Raw genomic sequence first — 25,401 nt, 5'->3', positions numbered from 1 at the left:
GAAAAGTATGGGCCCACTGCTCAGTGGGGCAGGCAATTTAGTGACAGCAGAGCCCGATGAAGTCTGAGGTGCTCAGTACCACCTTTGCCTTGGTTTTCACCAGCAAAGTCTCACAGGTCTCTACACTTAATGAGGAAGGAGATGAATTGCCACCAGTGGGTGAGGATTGAGCTGGGAGTTACTCAGGAGAACTCAGCCCATACAGTTTAATGGGACCAGATGGGGAGCATCCAAAGGTACTGAGTCCTTGCAGCAGGACAGCTCTTGATTGTCTTTGAAAGGTTCTGGAGACTAGGAGAGATGCTTAATAAGAAGAGAAGGGACCAACATTTTTATTTAAATGAAAGAAACAAAAAAACCCCCACCAAACTAACACTCCAACTGATTTTACCTGTGATTAGAAAATCCAAATGTGATTTCCATGCATTTCTCATACATGCTTAAGGTGAATGTGTGCTTTGCTTTGATTTTCTTTTCATGTGCTGGTGGACCTGGAAAGATGACATGATTAAGATACAAATTTAGGTATGTGCTTTAGACCTGTACAAGTGTCTGAACTCCCACTATAGTCAATGGAAATCTGGTCAAGGGATAGAGGGAAGTTCAATTCATGCTTCCTTAGGAATGAAAGGTGCACTTTTGCCTAAGCATAAGCTCCTATTGCTGTTGGTGATATCTGGCATGCTATGTCTTACCTCTAACTTCTGCTCTAAGACATCCACATTTCTATAAATCCTCTGTCATTTCTGCCAATACTGTGTGAGTGTTGTAGATATCTAGGGAATCTTAAATGCTACTAGATGTCTATGATTAGGTTATTGAATCGTGTGTTGAGTGACTGGTAAACTTAGAGCTCTCTGGCTCTGCTTGTTGTAGTAGAAGCTTGAACGAACAACTTGCGTGCCTCTGAATTTAGGTGTCTTAATCTGAAACTGAATTCCACCTGAAGAGTTTTGGCCTCGAGAACCTGCCTGGCAAGTCTGCCTCTGGTTCGTAGCAGATCTTGTTTTACAGATTAAAGAAAATGCCTGTCAGACTGTTGATAAGTAAAAAGGTAAAAATTAAAAATATGAAAGTACAAGATAAAAAAATAAATTGTATCAGTTGCAGAAGTGAAGATCTCAAAATTAAGGCTTGAACTGTTATGAACTTTAGAAGTTTAGCCAATCATGCTAAAACCTTGTTGATGCTTAAGGTTTGGATAGTAACAGTGAACTTTGGTGCTGATGCATGTTTAAAAAACCAAACAAACAAAACAAAGAAACATTTTCCAATAATTTCTACCTACTCTTAAGGTAAAAGGTGCTCAGGGAAGGAGCATTAGATAGTAGCAACAAAGAATTAAGAAATACAATGTAATTATAAATGTCTTGCTGACCTCTGTATCTATGGAACCAGCAATATCTTAAAGGAAGCCATAAAGGTAGTACAGGTTGTCTTCCTGCTTTTACCACTTTATCACCACTTGTATTCCAAGTGTCAAGGTTATGCTGTAAGTAATTAAATAAAGCCCATATCTGCCCAGTGCAGTATTATGCTATTTATATCTTTATTTTTATTCCCCAGAATTTTCACAGTTTTCAGCATTTACAGGCCAAACAGAACTGAAAGAGGACTGAGGTCTGAAACTGAAATGACTTATTCACATTTCGATATCGGAAAAATTTTATAGCATTTAGTGAATTTGGGTTCTGTTTTACATCTAGTGTTGGGATTAAACTGCTGTCAAATTGTAAAATGATATAGGTTAGTACTACCGTAAGATGAAATGGAGGCCATTTTATTTTTAAAAATTGCTACAATAATGCTAGTTCACCATGAAAAGCCAGAATAGCTGCATTTATAGTGTTTAAAAGCTGCTTTTTATTCCAGATACTTTCCATTACACTGTTGTACAAATTCTTTGGGAATACATATTTACTTTTTTGCTTGAAGAAAATTGTGAATAAATATGGAACAATGGAGGTTTCAATGCTAAGCACTGTCATCAGCCAAGCAGTTAGCAGAAAGTACTGAGTGGGTTCACTTCCTTCAAGTGTTCTTTTCAGGGTAGTATTTTAGGGGGTGTAGGACTGTTCAGATGGTAATGTTACTACCTTGGGTTAAAGAAACTACTAATTCCCAATGTATATGAAGAGCCAACATTCAGTGTAACATAAAAGAGGAGGCAGGGAGAATTTGCACAGAGCCAACTTCACTCTAGAGAGATGAGGCCCCCTAGGCTTCCTTGGGAGTCTAGGGAAGTCGTGTCCTCCATTTATGTGGAGGTGACTGAGAGCACCTTAACTGTAGTCCTGCTCTGAATCACTGCAGTGGGGTTGACCTTGGCTGGACACCAGGTGCCCACCACTAACCCCCCCCCTATCACTCCTGTCCTCAGCAGAACAGGGGCGAAGAAAATAAGATGGAAAAAAAAACCTTGTGGGTCAAGATAAAGGCAGTTTAATGAAACAATAGCAAAAGTTGCACTCATGGAAGCAAAGGAAAACAAAAGATGTCCTTCCCTATTTCCCATCAGCAGGTGATGTTCAGCCACTTCCCGGGAAGCCGGGCTTCAGTATGTGTAGCGGTTGCTCTGGGAGGCAAATGTAAATAGCAAATGCCTCCACCCCTCCCTCCTCCTTTCTCTTAGCTTTTATTGCTGAGCAGACACCATATGGTATGGAATATGCTCACTTTGAGTCAGCTGTCCTGGTTGTGTCCCTCCTGAGATCTGGCCCACCCCCAGCCTGCTGGTGAGGGGGGAAGGTTGGAGAGACAGCCCTGGTGCCGTGCAAGCACCGCCCAGCAGCAGCCAAACCCCTGGTGTGTTACCAGCACCTTCCTAGCTACCAATGCAAGCACAGCACTGAGGGATGCTATGGGGCTCAGCCAGACCCCATACAGTCACTCTTTGCGCCTCTGCCGATCTTAAACGAAAGTGGCAGGGACTAGCCTCCAAGGCTAAGATTAGTCTTTGTAACTTCTGTGGAAAGTAGAAGGAAAAAAACCCCAAAGAAACTATAAAGTGGTAGATTTCAAGTTTTTTAAGAGTATAAAATGCATGCATTGTAATGCGCTCCTCAGGATTCAGGTGTGCCTCCTAATAACTGCTCAAAGCAGGTTGCTCCACATCTTGACCTGGTGGATTCTGAATATCTCAGAGGCTATTCAGAATATCTCCAGGGCTGGGGACATTCTAGATGGGTTGAGAGGTGCCTTCCAGCTGTGTAATTGTCCTGTGAGCATGTAAACTTGGTGCAGTCTGGAGAGCCTCTGCTGCCCGTGGAGCGGGGGTGGGGGTGTCGGGGTGTCTTTCAGTCTCTCCTGCACCCGCCGCTCAGGGCTGGGGCAGTTCGAAGGGGTGCGCCCCGATCTGTGAGCCTGGGGCTACGGGTGGGCCACTGACTTGGTGTACAGATTTGTTGAATGGCTGGGTGAGTAATAATGCACTGTTTATGATTCCCTTAAATTACACTTTTATTTAAACCAGATTGGTAAAATTGTAACATCTGAAGGACAACACGGTTGTTGCAAGTGTTTATGACAGACTTAGATAAAGAAATAAGAGAAACTGTTTCAATCTGCTTGCATTTTTTTCTTTTGCAAAATCTTGGTTTCTGTCATTGCACACACTTAGTGGTCACTTCCTGACAAACGGGTGGCTGAAGGTTTCAGCCTTTTCTTATGCATCTTTCCCCCAGTGGAATAGCTGAGCTTTTATAGCTGTTCCTCCTTGGAAATCTTCCAGTGGGTCCTCCTTTTGTTCTTCCCCACCTAGGAGACAGTAGGGCCATGTTCTTTCAAATGGGCATCAGAAGTACATACATCTTTGTTCCATTAAGTCTCCTCCTACACTTAGCTGGTTAGTAAATAACATTCTGCTTTCAAAAGATAAAAAATTGATTTGTGGTGATTCATTCTAGAGGCTTCTTCTCAAGTAATCTGTAACATGTATGTGTTGGAAAAATTCTAATCAGTTTCTCCAGTAAAGGCATTGTGATAACCCAGACATACTGTTCTGTCATTATTTACCAGAGGTTCAATCTCTTCCTAAAAATAAATAGGACACTTGAATTAGGAAGTAATTTCCTGAAAGTGCTGCTGTGCTAAGTGATATTTTCTAGATAAACTAAGTGTGAGGGGGTTTTTAATTGAAAAGTAGGAGTATTACAATTTTCTCAAAGGAGAGAGAGAAGTTTAAAATAGAGAAACACCTCTTGAGGGAAATTTCTCAAAGCATTGTAGATGTACAAGAATACACAGTGCTATGACCTATACTTCCCGATGTCAAACTGTTTGAAAAAATAAATTGAATCCATCATCTCGCACATCTCTCTTTCTACAGAGAATATTCTAAGGTACTCTACTAGATTTTTAAAGTGATGTTGCAAAGTTGCCAGAACAATAGTAGAAGTCTTGAGAAGACAGGAGGCTGTGTTCTGATCTGTCAGTACTGTCCAAAGGTAGCAGCATTTTAAGGCAGAATGTAAATGGAGTCAGGACAGTGTCTGAGTAATGCCTTAAGGACCTGATTCACATGCAGGTAACGATGCCTGTTACCTCTCAGAACTTCCATTGCGAGGTAGATTGGCCGAAGTTTAAAGACTTTTGCAAAGACACATGTAACATTTATGCTACATTGATCAATACAGAGTTGTTTTGATACTGTTCTTGCTTTTAGAGTAACTTTGAAAAATGAATTTGTGGGTTTTTTAAAAGTTTCATTTTAAATGATTCATGAAAAATAAATGCTTTACTATCTTGTAATGGTTCCATGGACTTCTGTTGCCATGTCAGTGATTGCTTAATGTTCTGTGATTTTTGCTAGAATCAAGATTATTGAAAAATCTAATCTAAACACTTAAATGTTGAAGAACATAATAATGCTTATGCAAGTTGAAGTAAAACTGTACTACTTTGTTCAGAAAAGATATTAGCCATAGGATATGTTTGGCTGAATTTTGTTGATTTATTTATTTTTTTTTTAATGTGTGTCTTTTTTTGTGGTAAACTAAATAGTATGGATGTAATTATGGATCGGTGAGGATCAAATAACAGTTTCTTGCTTGCTTCTGAATTATGTTTATAAAATGTAAATATTATCTGTGAGTAGAGAATGCAAATGATTTAACTTTATGTAGCAGAAGTTAAGCATGCATTTATCTTTGGGTCTTATAGCCTCATACTTGTAGAGACAGAAAACATGAGCCAATCACAGAACATGCCATATCATATCTTCATATACCACTTAATATATCAGTATAAAACCTTGATGTGATGTACTAGATATTGCTTGAGTGGCACTGCCTGAGTAGAGGGAGCAACATGCTGCTTCTGCATGGCACGTGCTCTGTAGTGACTACTGCTGTCTCTACTAAGGTTTGTTGATTTTTATAAACACTTATTCTTTTGGTTGCTTAAAAAATCCTACTTGAGAAATTCTTGTAATCATACAGGGTGAGGCAGTAAAATTATAGCTCAATGATGTAACTTTCTAAAGGACATAATTTTATTTTTCAAGAATCTTTTTTTATCACATGATATTTTGAAGAACAGCATATAATTTGGTAGGCTATGTTTCTCTTTCCAGAGAAGAATGTTATAGTTCTAGGATCTTGAGTTATGATGAGGGAGCACCTTTGTCCTTGAGTATTCCCATCACTAACATCAAAGATTTTTCTAGAAAACAACAGAGGTACTTCACGGTTTTGGAAAAACACTGTCATGTCATATATATTACGTAGAGGTAACGGAAAGATAGGGGACCTCTGTCCTTTAAACGAGATAAAATGAAATGCTTTTGAAGTGGGGAACCCCCTTAGTTTGATACTGGTGACAGGAAATACCAGCTGCTACAATCTTGTGACGAAACCTGGGACACAGATCTCTGGGTGGATAACAGAAGGGCTGTGAGAGCAGCTGTGCAAGCATAAGGATACTTGCCTCTCATCTGTGGCTAAGTGGACAGACAGCAAATCACATGTTTTCTTCAGATGCAATTGCCACGCATATTTTGCAGGAAAGGAAAGGATTGAGCTCTAGCATGAAGTCATTCCCATCTCCAGGACTGGAGATATCTTCTTCCCATGAACAGAACAGATATCTCCTTCTTCCTCTCTTTCTAAATATTTTTATATAAAGCAAATAGAACAGACATGGATTAAGAAAATTGTCTTGCTCTTATTAAATGGTATTAGCAGGTGTGTACATGGAGAAGAGACATGTTTTGCCCCATTTTAGACACATGAAATTATGGGGTCTGAATCATCACTTTCTGTATGTCCTTAACTTTTACGTAGTGTTTTCAATAACATTCATTTGTTGTTGCATGCTTAACTGTAAAACAGTGGTTTTCCTATAGTTTTATAACGCATTATGTTTATCATATGTGTGCTCAATAAGCAGAGGAAATACCAATCCTAAGAGAGGCTTGACTTGTTCATTTGCAAATTTGCCTTTGCCTCAGAATGTAAAGTGAAATATTGAGGCCAGAATTTTTTAGTAGACCAAGATAATGAGATGCTTAGTAATAAATGTAGCTGAGTGAAGCAAAACTACAGCTGAGTGAACTCAAATTTTCATACTTCATGATGTAAGCTAGTAGTAGTAAGTAGCAGAGATCAGAAAGAATATTCTGGCTTCCATAAAGAGCACAGAATATTTAGGATTGCTGAGTTTTTTTCTTTCCTTGACATTCATTGAAATCTCGAACACTGAATCAACTAGTAACAGCCTATCTAGCTAGAAGATACTTTAACTGAATATGAGAAATTTCCATGCTAGGAGTTGGATACTGAGCTATTGTCTTGAGGAGGGGTTCCACAATTAGACTGAACATTGTTTTCAGTAATGTTCTGTTTCAGAGTACATTCTTGAAAAGAACCTTTTGAAATGCAAAAAAAATATATTTTAGAGAATGGCAATTCTATTTTGGAGAATTGTAATTTGTTCTGGTTGTAAGGAGCAGAGAACCAGATCCACAAAAGAGCTTGAATTTCCAAAAGGACATTTAAGTAAAGGTTTAAGTAACAAAGTCTAAATTTGATCTGTAAAGAACCTTTCAGATTCCCACAGGAGTCTGAATTTTTACTGTTGAATCCCCTCTTTGCTCAAAGCTCTGCTATTCTTTGTATCCCCAATTCTGTCAGTCTTCTTAGGGCTTAGCAATGTGGTATCTGTTTGCTTTATACCTCGTGTGTGTCAGTACTTGTATGAAACTTCAGGTTTGCCCTGCATCATCTGACATCTCTAGCATCTGTCTCCTAACCCAGGAAGCGTGCTCTTACCACCCCTACTATACACCTGCTGAACTGGGCCATATACAAAATGTATTCCATGTTTACCAATCTCATTCTGCATTAGTTTGTGTAAATGACAGTTATGTGCAATGGCTGATACAAAAGCTCTGAGTGTTAGTTCTTTGCACAGTCTACATATGCTGCTTGTCTGCAACAGCATACAGTGTATAGGAGATTGACTTCTTACTGCTTTCTTCCCCCAAGGAAGGATATTCTATATATGGCTGACAAGTTTAAGAAATCTTTTTTAAAGTTTCTCATTTTTAAAACTCACATTTCTCTGTAAAATTTGGTTGAAATTGGCTATCTAGTTCAAAATCACTGGCAGTGATGGCAAAACGTGAAACAGGGCATTTCAGATGAATTCTTCCTTTGTAAACTAGTTTAAAAAATGATTGATGAGGAGCTACTATTTTTTATGTCACCTCATATAAACTATTTAGTTGGTTTAGAGCACTTGACCAAGAAGTGGGAAATATGCACTCCGCTTCAGGTTTCTGTTCTGCCTGATGGAGCACTCTGAAACCCTACTGTTTTGGAGGTGTTCCACATCAAAGGAAAGTTACAGACCTTTTGTCAAGCAAAAGATTTAAAAATCTATGAACAGTAATGTTCAGTATCCTTGTATCCATTTCAGCTTTGGCTTGACTGCTGCACCGGTAGCTGATTCTTAGAGAAAACCATTTGGATAGAATGAGGTCCTCCAGGAAACCTAGACAGGAATGTCCCTTCCTAAGGAGGAGCAACACGTTACTAGTGCGACTCCTCAAAGCACCTATTGTCTGGTCTCATTTTAGTGGTGTTTCTCTTGAGCTTATTTACATGTATTATTTGTTGGGTTTTTTAAGATCGGGAATATGTCATGTATAAATTCTTGGTTGCTCAATTATGACACCATTAATTAGTTTAATGAAATAATACAAATAATAAATGATAAAGCTTTTCAAATGACAATTTCTTAAATGTTACAGAATTTTGAACTGTTTCTTTTCTTGGTAACTTTTTCTTTCGTATGCGTGTTGCTGAAATCTTTATGTTCCTGTTCTTCATAGAGCCACTCAGGCTTTAAATACTGTGAATAGTCAAAATCCTACAGGACATTTGATAGCGTATCTTACATAAGTCTTTGCAATGCTGTGACCCAAGAAGTTTTAAAACTTAATTTCCAAATTATCATATTCACTGTACACGTCAGGGACAGCAGCATATGGCAGAGAATTCACGTGGACTAGATTTCTTGAATGGTGCAGAATTGCTGTCTGTGTGAGGCAACAGCTTTTTACTCCTACATTTATTTCAGTGTACTTAGCCATTACTTTGAGAATAAAATACAGCCTTTCGATGGCTGCTGAAACATCTACACTTTTCTTCTTTTCTTTCATGTGAAATAGGAGTGTAATGCTAATGGATAAATTTGGCTCTTTTGCGAAGTGGCGTATGCGTATGTCTAAACACAGGCATATTACAGTTAGCAGAGGCTTTTGAGGGCAATTAGGATGTTCCTTTTCTGAAAAACCTTTCAGAGGCTTAATTAGCCGGAGCACCTAACAGTAGATACCAGAAGTCAAGCTAAATTTGCTCACCTTCTTAGCTCTGTTCCTTCATAGTGCTCGTAACTATTACTATACTTAGAGTTAATAAGTATAAAAATACTATAACTTAGCAGTAACAATACAATTAGTAAAATAGTCTGTTCAGTTTGGGTTAGACCATTCAGTTTGTAAGTGTCCAGAAACAAAAATATTTAGGAACTGTATTTGACATAAAAACTATAGACAAGCCTTTCAGAATCACTCAGAACTTGAAATGCGTATTATCTTCCCAGTTCTGACATCTATTCCTTTGCTGTTGTGTAAACTGGTTCAGCAAAAAGGGTAGTGCTTGGACTTCTGTGGTATCTCAGCTGAATTTATGCAATGTATCAGCCTTCTGATTAGGCCAGGGTATACGAAGGGTAGATCTCAGTAGCAGAAAAGCAATGCAAGTCCTCTCTAAGAGTTGGTAGCATGTGCTGCTTCTGCTGAACTAACTTTCTTCAATACAAGGAAGATAAAATTTGGTCACTTAAAACAATACAAAACATGTTTCCAAGTTTTTCTGATAGATTTTATAAGTGATGATCAATTGATTGTTTTTATTTTTTTTAAAACATGCAAATTTTGTACACACATATATATACTTAAGTTTGTTTGCAAACTCATTTTTATTGATTTTTATTCATAGTGGTATTCATTTTCATTTGAAAGGCATTACTCACTATCCACAGTAGTTCTTTCCAGGTGCTTTTATTTTAGATGGTTTAGATGTTTTTTTACAGGTTCATTTGTTATGATGATTTGAAATTAAAAATTGAGTAAATGAGTGTGTTACTCAGTACTTGGTTATGCACATGTCTTCGGGTATTCCTGAATGGCTTTGCTTTTTTATTGCTGTTCTCCAGTCCAGCTCCTGTATGTTGTTAATAATGGGATATTGTTTGGGGTTTTTTAAGTGGTGATATTTGGAAAAGGTGTGTAATCTACATCTAGGTCATCAAGTAACCCAAGTGCCTGTCTGCTCATATGCCCTTGTTCTGTGACCCTTAAAGCTTCTTCCCCATCATGTTACTAAAATTCAGGTGCTGCATCATTGCATGAACAGACCTGCACTAGTCATGTCACCCTGGCTACATTTTGGCTAAATGCATTCCTGCTCACACAAGAGAAATGTCTTTATTTAAGAGAAAAATGTGACCTATGATGATCAGGTTTGGTGAGAATAGAGAATAATAGAGGCATGCCAAAGCATGCAGGCATTAAGAAATTATCACCTATGACCATATAGTAATCATGGATTAAGACTTTGAAATGCAATTGGTGATTCTGGTTTTAGATAGGCTCCCCTTAAGACAACAACTTTTTTTTAAGGAGCCACAGAGAATTTCCTAAAATTGTGTTCTTTATGGATATTTGAACTTTGAAATCCAAAAACTTTTGGCAACTAAAATTACAGGTCTCATTGTAAGCCTTATCCACATGCTAGTACACTATTTTCATTTCAGCTCACAAAGACAAGCACCCACACTCATACTTTGGTAAGATAAAAGACTGTTTGACTTTCAGAGTAACTAAGCAACAAGAGTCACAGGAACAACTCTTCTGAAAATTTAATTTTCAGAATTTTTATATATATTTTACATATATTCAGGTATTTTTTATATATATATATGTTGGGCATTTAACTTTGTTTCTTCATACTGGGATTCCTAATTGTGAGGTATCTGCTACATGTGGTTTTCTATTGCATTTGGCCTGATCACTGAGGTGTTTGCCAGATTTTTAATTCATTTTGTTTTGCATTGTGAACTTTTTCTGGATGCTTTTGTTTTTCTTTGTCTGATGCTCAGAGGGAAAAAAAAACACAAGAGAAAACACACAACAGATCTTGCTCATTTCCCTTTCTTCATTTTTGTTTTACAGGAGACACATGAAATTGTGGCGATCAAGAAATTCAAAGACAGTGAAGGTAACCTTTTCTGCTGCATAATCTTTCATGTCAATAAGTACGTTGTTAATATCTCCCCAGTTAAAGTAAAATGTCTCATATATCAAGACATGATTTTAAAATTATAATGACTTACTAGCTCTCTGAATATTCAAGGCACTTGATCCTTCATAGCTGCCATGGGGACTGCATTATACACTCCAACTGGATAACTGCTTTCTTTCTTGGGGCATCTATCTTAATATAGCTAAGGTTGTGGTGCTGTATGTGGTGGTAAGATCTACCACTTGGAGATGGGATGTGATAAGTAAATGGCAAAAATTCCTCTTGTAGTAGTGGCTTACAGAGTCTTTGGGGCTTTATCACCCTCATCTGTAGGAGGGGATCTAAATGGGGGGGACAGACAGGGGGACATGAAGGAGTAAATGGAGGAGACCGGGAGAAGTCACCGAGAAGTTCAGTGTTATGAAGAGGAATCAGGGAGCTCTCGGGAATCTGTGGGAGAATTTGAGGGAGCCGTGTGGTGAGGCAGCAGCTCTGCCCTCCCTTCAGCAGGCTCCACTCTCCAGAGGAAACTTGCTCTTCGCCCCCAGAGCAGCCTCTGTGTGCTCTCCCATGTTGCCCAGTTCACTGCGAGGCGGGAAGAGCTGGCTCCTGCGAGGCTCACTGATGCTGGCAAAGGGAGTAGTGGCTGAAGGCAGGACACATGGAAATCATTGCCAGTGCTGCACACGCTTATTTCTGACCCAGCAGTAATAAACCCAAAGATCTGTACAAGATGACACTAGCTCTCTGACCTGAGCTTGTTGGCGGACAGTGAATCCCAGCATCCTATCATAGGCAAAACTGGCAATCAACCGTGAGAGCAGCTGCCTGCCTTGCGTACAGCAGAAGTTAACCCTGACCTTAATGACCTAGCACAAACAGAAGCCAAGTATGAAGTAATAAGAGGCATCATCCCAGTCTGAGGCAATGCAGCTATGATTTACCATATACCGTGGTGTTTTATGCAATGGAAACTCTTTGCTTTGCAGCTGATTTTGCCAGACACTTCAAGAGTATATTTGATGAATTTTTTAGCTCTGCTGTTAAGAAATCTGTTTTAAATCTCTGTTAAGGAATGTAGGAGGTAATGTAATTGTGGTGACCATCTTGACCAGATTGCGAGAGTACTTTAGAACTGCTTTTAGGAATTGATATGGCTATTCCGTACAGATCCTAGGTGATGAAGCTCAGTATTAAGACCTAAATAGATTTATTATATTAGCCTGTCTACCCCAAAAAAATGAAAACAAAAAATGCAACATTGCCATTAGGTCTGGCTTTCAAAAAGTATTGCATAATACCAGTTTACATGACTGATGGCTGCTTTTCAGAGTTGTAGCTAGTTGTTTACAAGTTTCTGGAAATAAGACACAAGTTCTTTTGATGGATTTGATTCAGCCCATTTCACATCTGTGTCGTTAATATGGTAGTTCATTAGGAATCTGAATGTACTGTAATTGTTTCTATTACCATTTTTGTTTCGCTGAATTTTTGCTGTTGTTTGACATATGCATGCTAAATGCGCTGGAAAGAGTGTGTCTAGTTATAGATGAAATTATGTAATCAGGCTGATGTAAGCCAACACCGAGCACTCAGTTTTAAAAAGAAATTATTTAGATTGCACTAAATTATATATTTTTTAATCAAAACATTTGGGTTGATAGTATTTTGTTTTCCCCTTTCCTCTTTCTACACTCCAGTTTTTTATTTTTAGTTTTTCCCCTCTTCTGATGACAATTATATGCATTTGTATGACCTGTGTTATTCTCTCTCCCCTGCAAACCTGTTCTTGCCTTTTGCTTGCTTGGGAAAAGAGTTTCTCTTCCTTGTTCCTTCTTCTTCTGTCTCTGACTGTCTTTGTGGTACCTGACCTGCAAAAGTGATTCAGCTTTGCATTTATGCAGTCATATCCCATTTTATATCCCTCTGTTGTGGATAATACTTGTAAGAGTTTCAGAACCCTGCTTCTACATGTGCATGGAAAAAAATTGCTGAATTAATGGATTTCATTTTACAAAATGAAAAATAAAACTTAATATAGTCTGCTTTACTTGACGTTTTGTTGGTAGTATCCTTTAGAACCCAGTCAGTTCAGGGCCCCTTGATGCTAAGTAGTGTACAAAGCGTTAGTGAAACATTCCTCCTTTCTTGAACAACTTTCAGACAACCAAATTGTCAAAACACAGTTAAATTTCTTGACTGCTCAGAATCAGATTCAAGGCTTTGTTGAATCAATACTTGCTCTACCGCCCTCCATGGCTGCTACACTGACCTGCATTTCAATGGCAATTCATTGAAAGCCATGTGGGGAAACATAGGATTTACAAATTCTGCTTCAGTCTTAAAATCTGTCATCGCTTTTGAAGAATAAAATTATTTTAGAATCAAATAGAGTTCTTTGACATTGATCAAACATGAGCTTTGCATTCCAGTGTTTCATCTGAGTATATATTAGCCTTGCCAGTGTTTCATGCATGTGACATGTATTTATGGGGTGGAGGGTATGTCTGTACACATACATGCACGTTTTTGGTAGTATATTAGTGCTCTTCATAATGAAAAAGATAGAAATGCAAATGATTTGTTTCTTATGACTTTTTCTGCCACTGAAAACCTAGATGGTAGAGATGATAGTCTGTGAGGGTTGCATAATGATAGCACAGTCACCAGTTACCTCTCTTTCAGTGCAGAAGCATCCAGGCAGCAGAGAGAGTCCCATACTGGAAAATAAGCCTTTTTCTCTGTAATATCTAGAAACAGAACTTAATCATGGGTTCAAAATAAAAAAATACAACACTTGTTACTTGGGGGTTTTGTTTTGTTTTGTAATAAATTTGTCACTTTTACTTTGCACTCTAGAAAATGAAGAAGTCAAAGAAACCACTTTACGAGAGCTTAAAATGCTTCGCACTTTGAAACAGGAGAACATAGTGGAGCTGAAGGAAGCCTTCAGAAGAAGAGGAAAATTATACTTAGTTTTTGAATATGTGGAAAAAGTGAGTTGAGTTTGTACTGTCCTTGCCACAGTTAAATCATCAGCTTACTGGAAAAATCTTTAAAATTGCTTTTACTTGTAAAAATTAAACTATACTAATCTATAAAGAGGAACTGTAGAAATTTTAATACAGTCTGAATTGTAGTAATTAGACATTCATTGTGAGAAAGCCACACTGATAACTTCACTATTGTTTTTACTTCATGTGTTGGTATTTAAAAAAAAGTTCTTCCATATATGAACACAAACATGTTCAAATTATGTAGACTGGAAAAGATGTCATTTGAAGAAAAATTTCCATCCAAATGCGATAGTCCAGTTTAATTGTGAACCTGATTAACTGTTCTGTGTTGTGTTGTGTAATAAATCTTGACGTAGTCTTTCAAAACAAGATCATAGTCTTTTGACCTTGGAATCTGTTTCAACTTTCTCCATCCTTCCCTGTTAAAAATAGGATTTATTTGTATATTTCTGTTACAAGGCCAGTATCAATAGTTGCTTAGAAGGATTTGGCAAAGATCACTGTCATTATCTCCAATCCTGACCTCATTTGAAACAATTCCAGAATTTCCTTAGATTGGTGTGCTACTGCCAAGCATTCTGGTCTGTTTCCAGGGAGAAACAACCTAGAACAGATTGGTCTTTTCTTATTTTTGCAACCTTCATGATGAAGGTAGGCCTTCCCTCTGAATTCTAACCATTTAGCATTTCTTCATGGAAATAATTAGATGGTATTCAGATACACACAGTAAAAATAAACAGAAGCTTAAATATATATATCTCTAGCTTTCATGAGATATTATTGTTCCCTTGACTGAAGTTTTCATTTAATATCCTGCCAGTGTGATGTTGCAGTCTAGCTGAGTGCTAGTGGTTTTCACTCAATTCTCTGTCGCATAAAGATTCCTCATACTGTCCTAAATACTGTCTCCTTGACCTCAGTTTACAATTTATTATGTCATATAATTTTATAGCATAATGTGAAGTGACCCATATTAGCCCACAGTTTGGCAGAAATCAGTTTTTGCCAGCAGATCAGTGGCTTCTTATGGGGTAGATCATACTTAGATCAAACATCCAAAGCTTTAATTGTTCCATTCATGTTTCTTGTCATTGATCCAGGCACGTGGAATGTCTTTGATCATATACCAACTCAGAACATACGTTTAATTTTCTATTGTAGTTGACTTGGCTAAGCTCTCCATAGTAGTGGGTTGGAAGAGCAGCCTAAGTAAAAAACATTTAATTGATCTGATAAGGAGTGTGCTTCAAAAATTAATATTGGTAGAAACACCAGGTTGCAATATCTAACATTATTTGCATCAGAATAAAGGAATATAATGATAAAGGTAGCCGTCATGTATAGTCGGTGCCTAATGTCATTTCCATATTAATGGTCACCTTTGGTATTGGTTACATTTTGTAGTCCATGAATGTTTCTCATTTTCAGGTATGTCAGTTTCCACAATAATTTATTTGAGGACCAGGATGATTTCTGTGTTTTTGGATGGGGGAAAGGTAGAAGGAATTAAATAAAATATGGTATAGTAGGCTAATTTTTGTTTTAACTGGTGATGAGCACCTTATGTCCTTTAGGGAGTCTTAGTTCTGCACTGCTCAAATCCAGATTACTTAAATTCACATTTAGTCTAATCTCCTTTATTCATCATCCCCTTAGTTAATGTCTTCATATAGGATTATGTCTTGCTGTGTTGATACTACTATTTTGGTTCGTATTTGTAACACTAACTCCTTGATTTACTTATCCAGACCCACAAGCTTCTGTGTGGACAAAAGTCTAACTAAAATCAATATGATTCCTTAACAGAAAATTCCTTTTCTTGGATCTGAGGTGTATTTCTAAGGAAACTTATACTCAAGCACATAAGTTCCAGTATTCAGTCAAGATTGCAAAACTTAGAAATGTTTTCAAATATTACCAAAGTCTCCATTTGTTTTGTCTTATATTTGTGTTCATTAAAATACCTTACAAGACAAACCTTAAAGATTTTACTGTACTGCTAAAGAAAGTGTTTGTTACAGACAAGATAAATGAAAAACCTACAAATGTTCAAATGCATAATTAAATGAGTTGTGTAAGGCAATATAGCCAAAATACTTATTTCTATTTGAGTGTTCATTAAAAGAGACATTCCTCTCTTCAAGTGGGCTGCTGCAGCCCATTATTCATGCAGGATTCAGAGTACAAACTCCAGTATACATCTAATTGTGCAAAATTGGAGACATTTGCTAACATGATGGGGTTCTAAGTGTCCTTTTCCAAAGAGGAAATTTATTGGTATAAACAATCAGTTTATTTTCTTCACTAGGTACAGCCATAAAACAGTTAATAGGGCCATAGTTACTGTAGTGCAAATGTCTAAGATCAATATAGCTGATATATAGCTATGGGATACTCCCTAGCTGCTATTTATGCTCCTGTGAGACATTTTTGTACCTGTTACTTCATTTGCACTAGCAGGCTTGAGTTGCTTTAACTATAGCCATTCCTGTACAGACACAGTTTGTCATTAATCATGGCCCTGCTATGCTGAAGCAGCAGCAGCAGCTTAATAATGAAGAAAACAGTATGTTAAAGCACAGTCAGATATTTACAAAACGCTGTGTTCTGCTAAACACTTTATATAGCCATACTGAACCGACATTTCTGTTTAAGCAACTTTTTGGAACTAAATGGCATTTTAGAAGTTTTAGGGTAAGTGGCTTGATGACAGTCTTTTAAGCACTTGTGGTATGTTTGTGGTTCACCTTTAAGGATTATTGTCTTCACAAGTGCTCTAGAATGAAAACAGCTAGTAGTATGCTTATGATTAAAATACACTCCTTAAATGTTAAACTACTAATTTTGCATAGCTAGGCTCAGTGGTGCAAGCATATCGCTTCATAATGCTGAAAGCATGTTCTCTTCTAGCAGCTACAGTATAACTCTTTTAAATAATGTATCTTTTAAACATCTAGAATATGCTTGAATTGCTAGAAGAAATGCCAAATGGAGTTCCACCAGAAAAAGTGAAAAGCTATATCTATCAGCTAATTAAAGCAATTCATTGGTGCCATAAGAATGACATTGTTCATAGAGGTGAGTAGTTCTCCACATGGAAGTAAGTAGGAATTTGCTTTCTAAAGGGAAAGATGTTGCAGCATGAAGTATTTTGCTGTTCGCATAAATACAAGTAATTGCTTTATATCAGCAGAAAAAAAAGTCAGTAAATTTGGCTGGGTCTTAACTCAGCTGCGTGAGTTCAGAATGTTTTAAAACTAAATTGATCTGCATATACAGCTTGTTGTCCACTGTCTTTGGGGTATTATATAAAGATTGTATCATATGCACAGCGAAGTGTAACTGCAGTACAGATGTTGCCAAAGGAAAGGGAATATTTTTAAACATTTCATGATGCTCAGTCATTTCACTTTTGAATCTGATAATAGAATATTAGAAGAAAAATAACCCAAAACTTAAAGCTTGGTCTCCTGTGTTTTACTACTTAAGGCAGTTCCTCCAGCTCCCATGAGTTCAGCTCTGTATATTTACTTTCTCCTTTAAGCTTCAAGCACTTGGAGTACATATCTTGATGTGTGACTTTATCTAGTTTCCTGTCTTTTTTCCTGATTTAATAAAACTGTATTTTGCTTTATGGCTTTGCAAGGGTAACATCTCTAATTAATGTTTCCAATAAATTAAAATTCTCTACAGTATGTAATTTATATTTAAGGTTGATCAAACATAAGTAAGAGTCTGAAAATATTTTGTAAAATATAGTTTGAAAAATGTACCATATATGGATACCATAATATCCATACAGGAATTAAAAAAACAGGCTTAAAACTAGACAACACATTTGTTTCTAAACAAATGACAAGAGGTGATCAGGAGCAGCATCATAACTGAAAATGCTGAGCACAACACATTTAACATTTTATTGGTTAACTGGGTAATTAAATGTCAGTTCTTTGTGTTATTTTGCGATATGCAGTATTCTGCATATTGGTTTGCTGCCCAGGGATATCTGTAAGCACCTTTTATCTTTCTGTATTTTGTTGGGAGACGCTTTAAAAGACTTTGAAAGGCAGAAAATTAATTCTGCATGTTTACAAACTGAATTGCTGGAAGCTGTTTCAGCAGTTGCTCTCGTAATGTTTCATTTATGGTTGCATGAATATCTCTAAATATGTTATAATGAAATAATATTTGTTGACAAAGTTCAAAATTAAAAAGAGAAGTTTAACAGCATTTTTTTTTTCCTCTCTCACTCTGATACTCTAGATATCAAGCCAGAGAATCTCTTAATAAGCCACAATGATGTTCTGAAGTTGTGTGACTTTGGTAAGTTCAATACCTGCCTGGAATTTTGCCTTGTTCTTGTAACAGTTCTACAGTATGTACTGTTTAAAACCCATTTAGTTGTCAGAATTGATTACTTCCTCAGGCTTGTGGCTAGTACTTTCATTTGAAAGATCTCTGGGCTTGAGTTGCACACCCTGTGAAATACCTGTATTAACATGTCAGTAGAAAAGCTGCAATTATCTCTTCCTATATTCAACAAGGTTTTTACCAGTGGTGCTGTTGGCACCCAGCTGAGAACAGTACGGATGATAAGCTGATTAGGAAGCTAGCAAAACTGTAGGTTTATCTGCCCTGCATATTAAATGAAAAGGTAATTCTTCCTTGTTTAGCAAAGATGCAAAAAAATTACACTTTTTCTATATTTTTTGGAAAAAGTGGCTTTCATGGACTGTTATATGTGTAGTTGTAGGTTAGCTTTTACTGTTATTTATGTTAATTAAGGAGTCATATGTCCACATATTATTAGCGACTGAATGTCTGGAGGTTAAGAGTCAGCACTGTACATGTAACGTTAACTGATGTTTCCTAACCTATCAATATTGTTTATTGTCAGCTTTAAGACTTTGAAGAATCAGCACCCAAGCACGAGGCGAACTTTGCCCATGTTGCATAATCCTCAGAAGACGAGAGGGCAGAGTATATGCATGGTTCCAACAATCTTTGTTTTTATACTAAATGCAACATAAACAAAGAATAAAATATTGTTCCCTCTAAAAAGCTTACAGTTTGGCCTGGCAAATAAAAACCAATTCCGTAATGCTACCCAAGTACACTTTTCAATGACAGCAGTTTGAAAGCTGTCTTTTCAAATCTCTGCAATTTTGAATGAGAAGAAGAACTGCTAAGAAATAGTTTAGAATAGGCTTTTGTGAACACAAAAAAGCCTTTTCTCATTTGCAGTGCTGCTAAATTCTTTTAATCCTAAAGGCATTTGTGCTTAAGCATTCAGAAACAATAACTGTTTTAGGAAAAGCCTTAGAGGTTTTGGTCCATACGAGTTCTTTGAATTAAGAGCAATTTATTCTACCCTGTAAGGAACTGCACAGCTCCGACAGAACACCAGGGTGCTGTTGCACGGCACCCTCAGTTTTTTCACTATCCACAGGCCTCCTGTCTGCGCTGCTGTGGCCACCCTTCCCTGGCAGCTCCGTGCTCAGGCTGCCCCAGCGCCGTTGCCCAGAGCTGGTGGGGCAGGATTGTTCCCTTGCCCTACACGTATTTTCAGGGCCCTGCCCCTGCAAAGCAAACCCGCCCGGCAGCACTCTCCCAGGCTGCGGAGAGGCCTGGTGCAGGTGCCCCTTGCTCCCCATCCACCCCTTTGTCCCACCCCCGCGGAGCTAATCAACCAATCAGCTGGCAGTGCCTGCCCCTGACCTACATCTGCTCCAATCGGGGCTGACGGCACCACAAGCAGGAGCAGCCAATGGGGGCGTGGGTAGGTCCTGATGGCAGGGGCCATGGGGCAGGGGTCAAGGGCCAAAGGCCAGCCCTGCTCCTCACCCTGCTCCCTCCTGGGTTGTTGTTTATTTTTTGGAGGAGGGGGATGTCCCCCCTTGAAAGTAACGTTCACCATTAGAGTTGACACACGCCATCAGCTGACAGATCTTTGCGTGTGGACTTGTCTCAGCGTCCTCTGTGCAGCAATATTACAGGAAAATAAAAAAGCTGAGCAAATGGTACAGTTGTGTTCTCGGCATTGTTTTTCCCGCTAGGGATAGGTGGTGTGAATTCTGTTGGCGGTGGTGTTGGTGTGGTCCCTTGGCTTGCTCACACTGTAAGCGCCAGCTTCATTCTCTTTCTACTGTTGGAAAAGACATGCAATCACAATATACTCGCAGTGCTCAGCACAACCTTGAGGAGGCAAATGAAGCTGTGGGAATTTCTGTTGTTCTTACTGTTCATGGGGGTTAGTTTGAATTTTGGTCAATGTTTCAGATTTAGTGGAATTTAAAATTCCAAGCAATTCTGATAATTTTGGGTCAATTTTAGTTTTTCAGCCTTATTGCTGCAAAGTGGAACAGGCTGCCTAGGGAAGAGGTTGACTTGCTGTCCCTGGTGGTTTTTAAAAGATGTGTAGATGTGGCACTTAGGGAGATGATTTAGTGGTGGATTTGGCAGTGCCAGGTTAATGGTTGGACTTGATCTTAAAGGTCTTTTCCAACCTAAACGATTCTATGGTTCTATGACATTATTGCTGGTTGCTTAAGCTATTACAGTAAAATGTCGGTCAAAATGGTATTAGCCACAAGTGTTTCCTGAACATGTAGAGATTAGGATATAAGAATTTGCCTTTTAACATGATTTAATGTATGCTGTCTGCCTACCTAACCTCATGTTCTGGACCACAGGTACTTGTCACATACAGCGCCACATTCCTTATGTGATAACAAATGCAAAGAAAAGATCTATGCATGTCCCAATGCAGATACTGAAGTAACTGGATGTTTCCAATGTTCCCAGTGGACAAAACAGTTTGAATAGAAAAGTTCATAATTTTTTAACAAGATAGTTCTTCATAATCCTTGTGCCATGTGTTCTGTACATATCGTGCTAGATAAAAATGAGATTGAATGTGGTGGTTGCCTGGACACATGTTGTGTGGGTGTCATTTCTGCCAATAGAAGTGGAAAAAGAACAGTACAAAATGCCAATTACAGCAGATGCATCTGACTGTTGGAAATAGTTGGGCTTTCTGACTAGTATATGCTGTTTCAACACGAGGGCTTCAAAATTACTTGTTTTAGCAATCTCTTAATCTCTGTATGATGTGTAAGCATAGAAGTCATGAAACACAGGACTGGAAAAGACCTCAAGAAATTCTCTATTTCTCCCACCTACTCAAAGAAAGGATTAAGCACGTCTGTGTCATTCTTGACAGGTGTTTGCTTAGTGTATTCTTAAAATTCTGGTAATGGAGGTTCCCCAGTGTTCCCAGGCGTCTATTAAAGTACTTACATGCCATTAATGTTAGAATGCTTTACTTTGTCTAGCTTAAATTTACCTTATTTCTCTATAAGAAACTGACAGTCTTCTCCTTTTTTCCTTACACCTTTGCCCTTGACACCTCCTCTACCATGTTCTGAGTTGTTTAAAGTCCCTTTTAAATTTTTTTTGGCTTGCTCTCCCTTCTTGCATCATGATGCATTTGCAAACACTTTTGCTTTCATAGTTGCTCTCATTCAGATCACCTTCTGTTTTCATCTTTTAATCTATTCCTTCTCACTGTTTAGAGTTTGGTCTAACCTTCTCCCTAGTTACCTTCTCTTATTTTTTATCAAAATATTATTCCTGATACCTCAGCACAATTTGGAGGAAGGCGCTATAAGCTAACTCCACCACGAAGAAAGAAAAAAAAAAGTTATTGTGTTCTCAGAAAGGTATTATGCTTTCATGAATTCTGTCCATCGTCTTTCAGCATGGTGTCACAGAGTCAGAGCAGCAGTGAATCCATAAAATGGTTTCTTACATCACCCAACAATATATAGATGACACTGAAGCCCATGACAATAATTTTCCTTTCTGTGTTGCCACATCAAATCTGTACTGTGCCTAGCCTGTAAAGCTGAGGGATGATTTTTCAGACTACGTTAGCTGCTGCTTGTTGCTGGACACTTAATACCTGGCTGTGACCAAGTTCCAATAGACTGGCCTGGAAGGAGGAGGATGCATCCTTGACTTGTTAATTCTTCTGGTGCACGTGGGCTCATGGGCTGCTAGGCTTATGTGTTACATTAGGACATGTGTTTATTTATATCAGGCAACACCTCTTCTTTTCTTTCTTTCTTTCTCCCCCTGCCTCCTCCCCGCCCCCCCCCCCCCCCCCCCTTTGTGGGGCTTCCTACTGTTCATTTTGGCCATCCCTGATTTTTATAAGTGTAGCTCCTGGTTATCTTCCCTCGCTTCTTTAAATACATGAATGAAGGACTTTTCACTGACAAGATTAATCAGATAGGTCATGTAATTTGAAACAGAAACAGAGCTGCCTAAGTAGTTCTAAGTATAGTAACGTTTAGAAATTTACTCAGTCCTAACATTGAAAGTAATAAAAAATTACTTTCCAGCTTTTCTCCAGCAGCATCAGTAGTGTTCATTAGACTTTATGGGAACAGATCAGATTTATTATTATTTTGGTTCAGCTTTGAAATATGTGTTCCTCAGCACACATGCCTTTTAGTTTACCAAGTCTTGAAAGTAGAGGTATCTTGCAAAAAGTAACAGGAGTAACCTATGTCATTAACAAGTTTATCAGTGTTTTCTCAAGTCACTAATCTAATAGTAATAATAATCTGCATCCAAACTTTTACTTCAGTTTAGAGTAAATTAGCGTTCAACAGGGGTGCGTGGGGCTGGGTGCATTCACACTAAGCTGCCAAATGGGATACACTTTCAGAATACTGGAAAAAAAAATATCAAAAATTTACAACTTTACAAGCATAGTTGTGTGGGAAAATCAATTTTGGCAGCTTCTGCATAAGAACTGTGATATGAAGAAAATTTACTGTTGGACTTAAGTAGCACTTATTGATTCTGAAAATGAAATTATACCTTAACTCTGCAACACTCTGGAATTCTTATACTTTCTTCATCATTCATGAAGTAATGGAAAGACTCATAGTGATTTCACTGAAGTAAATTTTGGACCAAGTTTTAATGCCACATCCCAGTAAGAAAGCATTTTTATAATGTTGCTTCTGCATTTCAGTCCCAAAAACTCATCTAATTTTGAGCTCTAGTAAGGAGCCTACACATCTGGAGTCTTACTGCCGAGATCCATCTGTCCTGTCTGGCCTTATTATTAATTATTTGTTTGAGAACAATAAGACACTACTTTTTCTGAAAACAGTGCCAGCATCTGCCCTAGAGTACTTCTACATGAAGAATCCAGTAACATCATTACTGTGGGGCTCAGCTGAATTTTTGTAGATGAAGGAGAACAAAAACAAAAATTAAATTATTACTACATCTGGGTTTTCCAGTATATGCACTCTTCTCTCAGTCAGTGGTGTTAATTGTTATGCCTTAGGACAGGACTTAAGTTTTGATATAATTGCAAATAAGTATACTTTTTATTATTATTTATTCTTAACAAAATGATGAGGAAGTTAATTTGGACTTGGTTTCTGATCCTAATTCATTAAGAGCCTTGTTATGAATGTGATGCTAAAGCAGGTGGGAGGCTGACATATGGAGTGAGCCAAATGCAAATATAAAGCAGTTTTGCTGATATTTGGGAGACTCCTGCATTTTGTAGTTTTAGGGAGATGACCCTGTTCCTTTCCAGGTCAGGGAGGGAGTGCTCTTAAATGAGGATAATACATAGTTTCTTAGCTAGTTTAAAAAAATTAAGGCAGTAAGACTGTAGTAGTTGGGCTCAATGACTGGAGAAGTCTGCTCCCCATGCACGTGTTACGTTTCTGATGTTATGACTCTTCTGCAAACAGTATCTCTGTAAAACTTAGTGGCAGTAGTTCAATAGATTGCATGATATACTGTCAGGTAACTTTTATCAATCTTTTTTTATTTTGGCAAGGTCCAAAAGTAATAGCAAAACCCCGTAGACTAATGAGGAGAGTATACAAGTGAAGTAGTCATTAAAGCAGACATGCTGACTTGCACTGTCGTATCAATAAAAGCTTGCATTTCAGTAGACAAGCAATTTTTGGAGGCATCATTCTGTACTAGGGATTGTAAACAATTTGCTTCTATATAAATAGGTGTGACCTCTTGCTGCAAAAATCAGTGGTGATATGCATATTGCATTTAAAATAGGGTATAATCTTTCACACTGTTGCTTTGACAGGCTTTGCTCGTAATCTCTCTGAAGGAAGCAATGCTAACTACACAGAATATGTGGCTACCAGATGGTACCGCTCACCTGAACTCTTGCTTGGGTAAGTACAGTACAGTTTGTAGAACTGACACAATAAATCTTGACTGTTTACATTTTTTCAAGTGCCTTTTGTAAGATTGACCCATGGAGAACTGTGATTGATTAAAGGGAAGATTTCAAGAGGCTTCCAGATTTTCGTTGATTTTTGTTCATTTCCAGTACGTCAGCATGAATCATTGATGTGTTGACCTCTCTCGAGGTGAACCGTGTTTAAGTGATTAAAATATGAAGCTGAATTATAACAGATACACTTCACGTTCCTGCCTCCTCCACCCCAATTCCTTTCAGAAGAGGTTTTCATGATAGTCCTGTGGCCTGAAATGTTCCATCAGCCTTGTGGTGGACATCACGTAGCCATGGCAGTGCCTCTTACACCATGCTATGCTCCTAGTTGTCTTCATTCTTTGGGTCAAAACTGTGATTTGGTTTTCATTCCCAGTTGCCCTGTACCAGCACTGCTGAAGTGGCTCAGAAGGATGGTGTTAGCTTTGTACTAGTCCAGAAGAATTTCTTGAAGGAAGCTGTATGAATCATTTCAATAAAGCAGAGAAGTCAGTGTTCCATTACCTGTGAAAGCAGTAGTTTACATGAGTAGGTTGAGCCAGACAATTTAGTTTTACTTTTTCATTAATCTCTAAAATGAGTGTTTTACTACCTCACAGGGTTAAACAGATTCTCAGATACTATATGAAGAAATTCATAGGACCCAAAAGGGCAAAGGAAGAGACAAAAATAACTGGAGATCTACTATATGTGATCTTCCCATTGTATTAATTTTAACACTGCATTATTCTAAACCACAAGAACACTCTCACAGAACACATTTTCTGTAGGCATAACATAGATGTATTTGTATACACATATTCTAGAAATAAGAAATTGGTAGCCACAGAATGAATCAAAAAAGTACTGGTCATTCCTAAGATTCTTTAAGCAACATGTTTCACGCTGCTGAGAAACAAGTCTTTGTTTCTTTTGATTAACAATGAACTAGACATTTCTTGAATAGGTAAAGCATTAGTCAGTAAAGTCACCCCAGTATTCCCAGAGCTGTGCTACTCTTAACCAGATTGGTAGGCAGTTGTGTTATTATGTGCAGAATAGTATGTAAAGTTGCCATTAAAAATGTAAAAGCTCAGGTTTTCGTATTTTGGAGAAAACAGATATTATTAAACTTCCAAGAAAGTGTGTGTGTGTGTGTGTATATATATAAGTATGAAAAAAGACTTGTAAAGAGAGCATCCGTTTGGCCTTTTTAGTTACACATTTTACTCTTTTGTCTCTAGTAGTAATGAGGATTTAGGAGGAAAGGCATGGAAAGCTTGACAGACTTATCGTTAAT

The 25,401-nt window shown here is 37.9% G+C and overlaps 1 protein-coding gene across 5 annotated transcripts in view; it reads left to right on the top strand.

Annotated features, from left to right (window-relative positions):
• The window catches only part of CDKL5 (cyclin dependent kinase like 5), a 140,669-nt gene that overhangs the window by 72,140 nt on the left and 43,128 nt on the right, over nucleotides 1-25,401 (top strand). For 4 of the 5 annotated variants that reach the window (XR_005102622.1, XM_037377254.1, XM_037377253.1 and 1 more), the window contains exons 4-8: nucleotides 10,739-10,784; nucleotides 13,668-13,804; nucleotides 16,783-16,903; nucleotides 18,089-18,148; nucleotides 23,970-24,060. Coding sequence is in view for 4 of the 5 variants with exons in the window: in XM_037377254.1 (XP_037233151.1) it covers nucleotides 10,739-10,784; nucleotides 13,668-13,804; nucleotides 16,783-16,903; nucleotides 18,089-18,148; nucleotides 23,970-24,060 (455 nt within the window). In the remaining variant the exon portion in view is untranslated. Of the gene's footprint in view, nucleotides 1-10,738; nucleotides 10,785-13,667; nucleotides 13,809-16,782; nucleotides 16,904-18,088; nucleotides 18,149-23,969; nucleotides 24,061-25,401 lie in introns of those variants that run through there. The other variant, XM_037377255.1, reaches the window with a different exon arrangement.

This window comes from Falco rusticolus, chromosome 2 (assembly GCF_015220075.1).
Source record: "Falco rusticolus isolate bFalRus1 chromosome 2, bFalRus1.pri, whole genome shotgun sequence".
NCBI lineage: Eukaryota > Metazoa > Chordata > Aves > Falconiformes > Falconidae > Falco > Falco rusticolus.
Note: the sequence above shows the minus strand (reverse complement) of the source record. Positions and strands in the feature narration are given on the sequence as shown.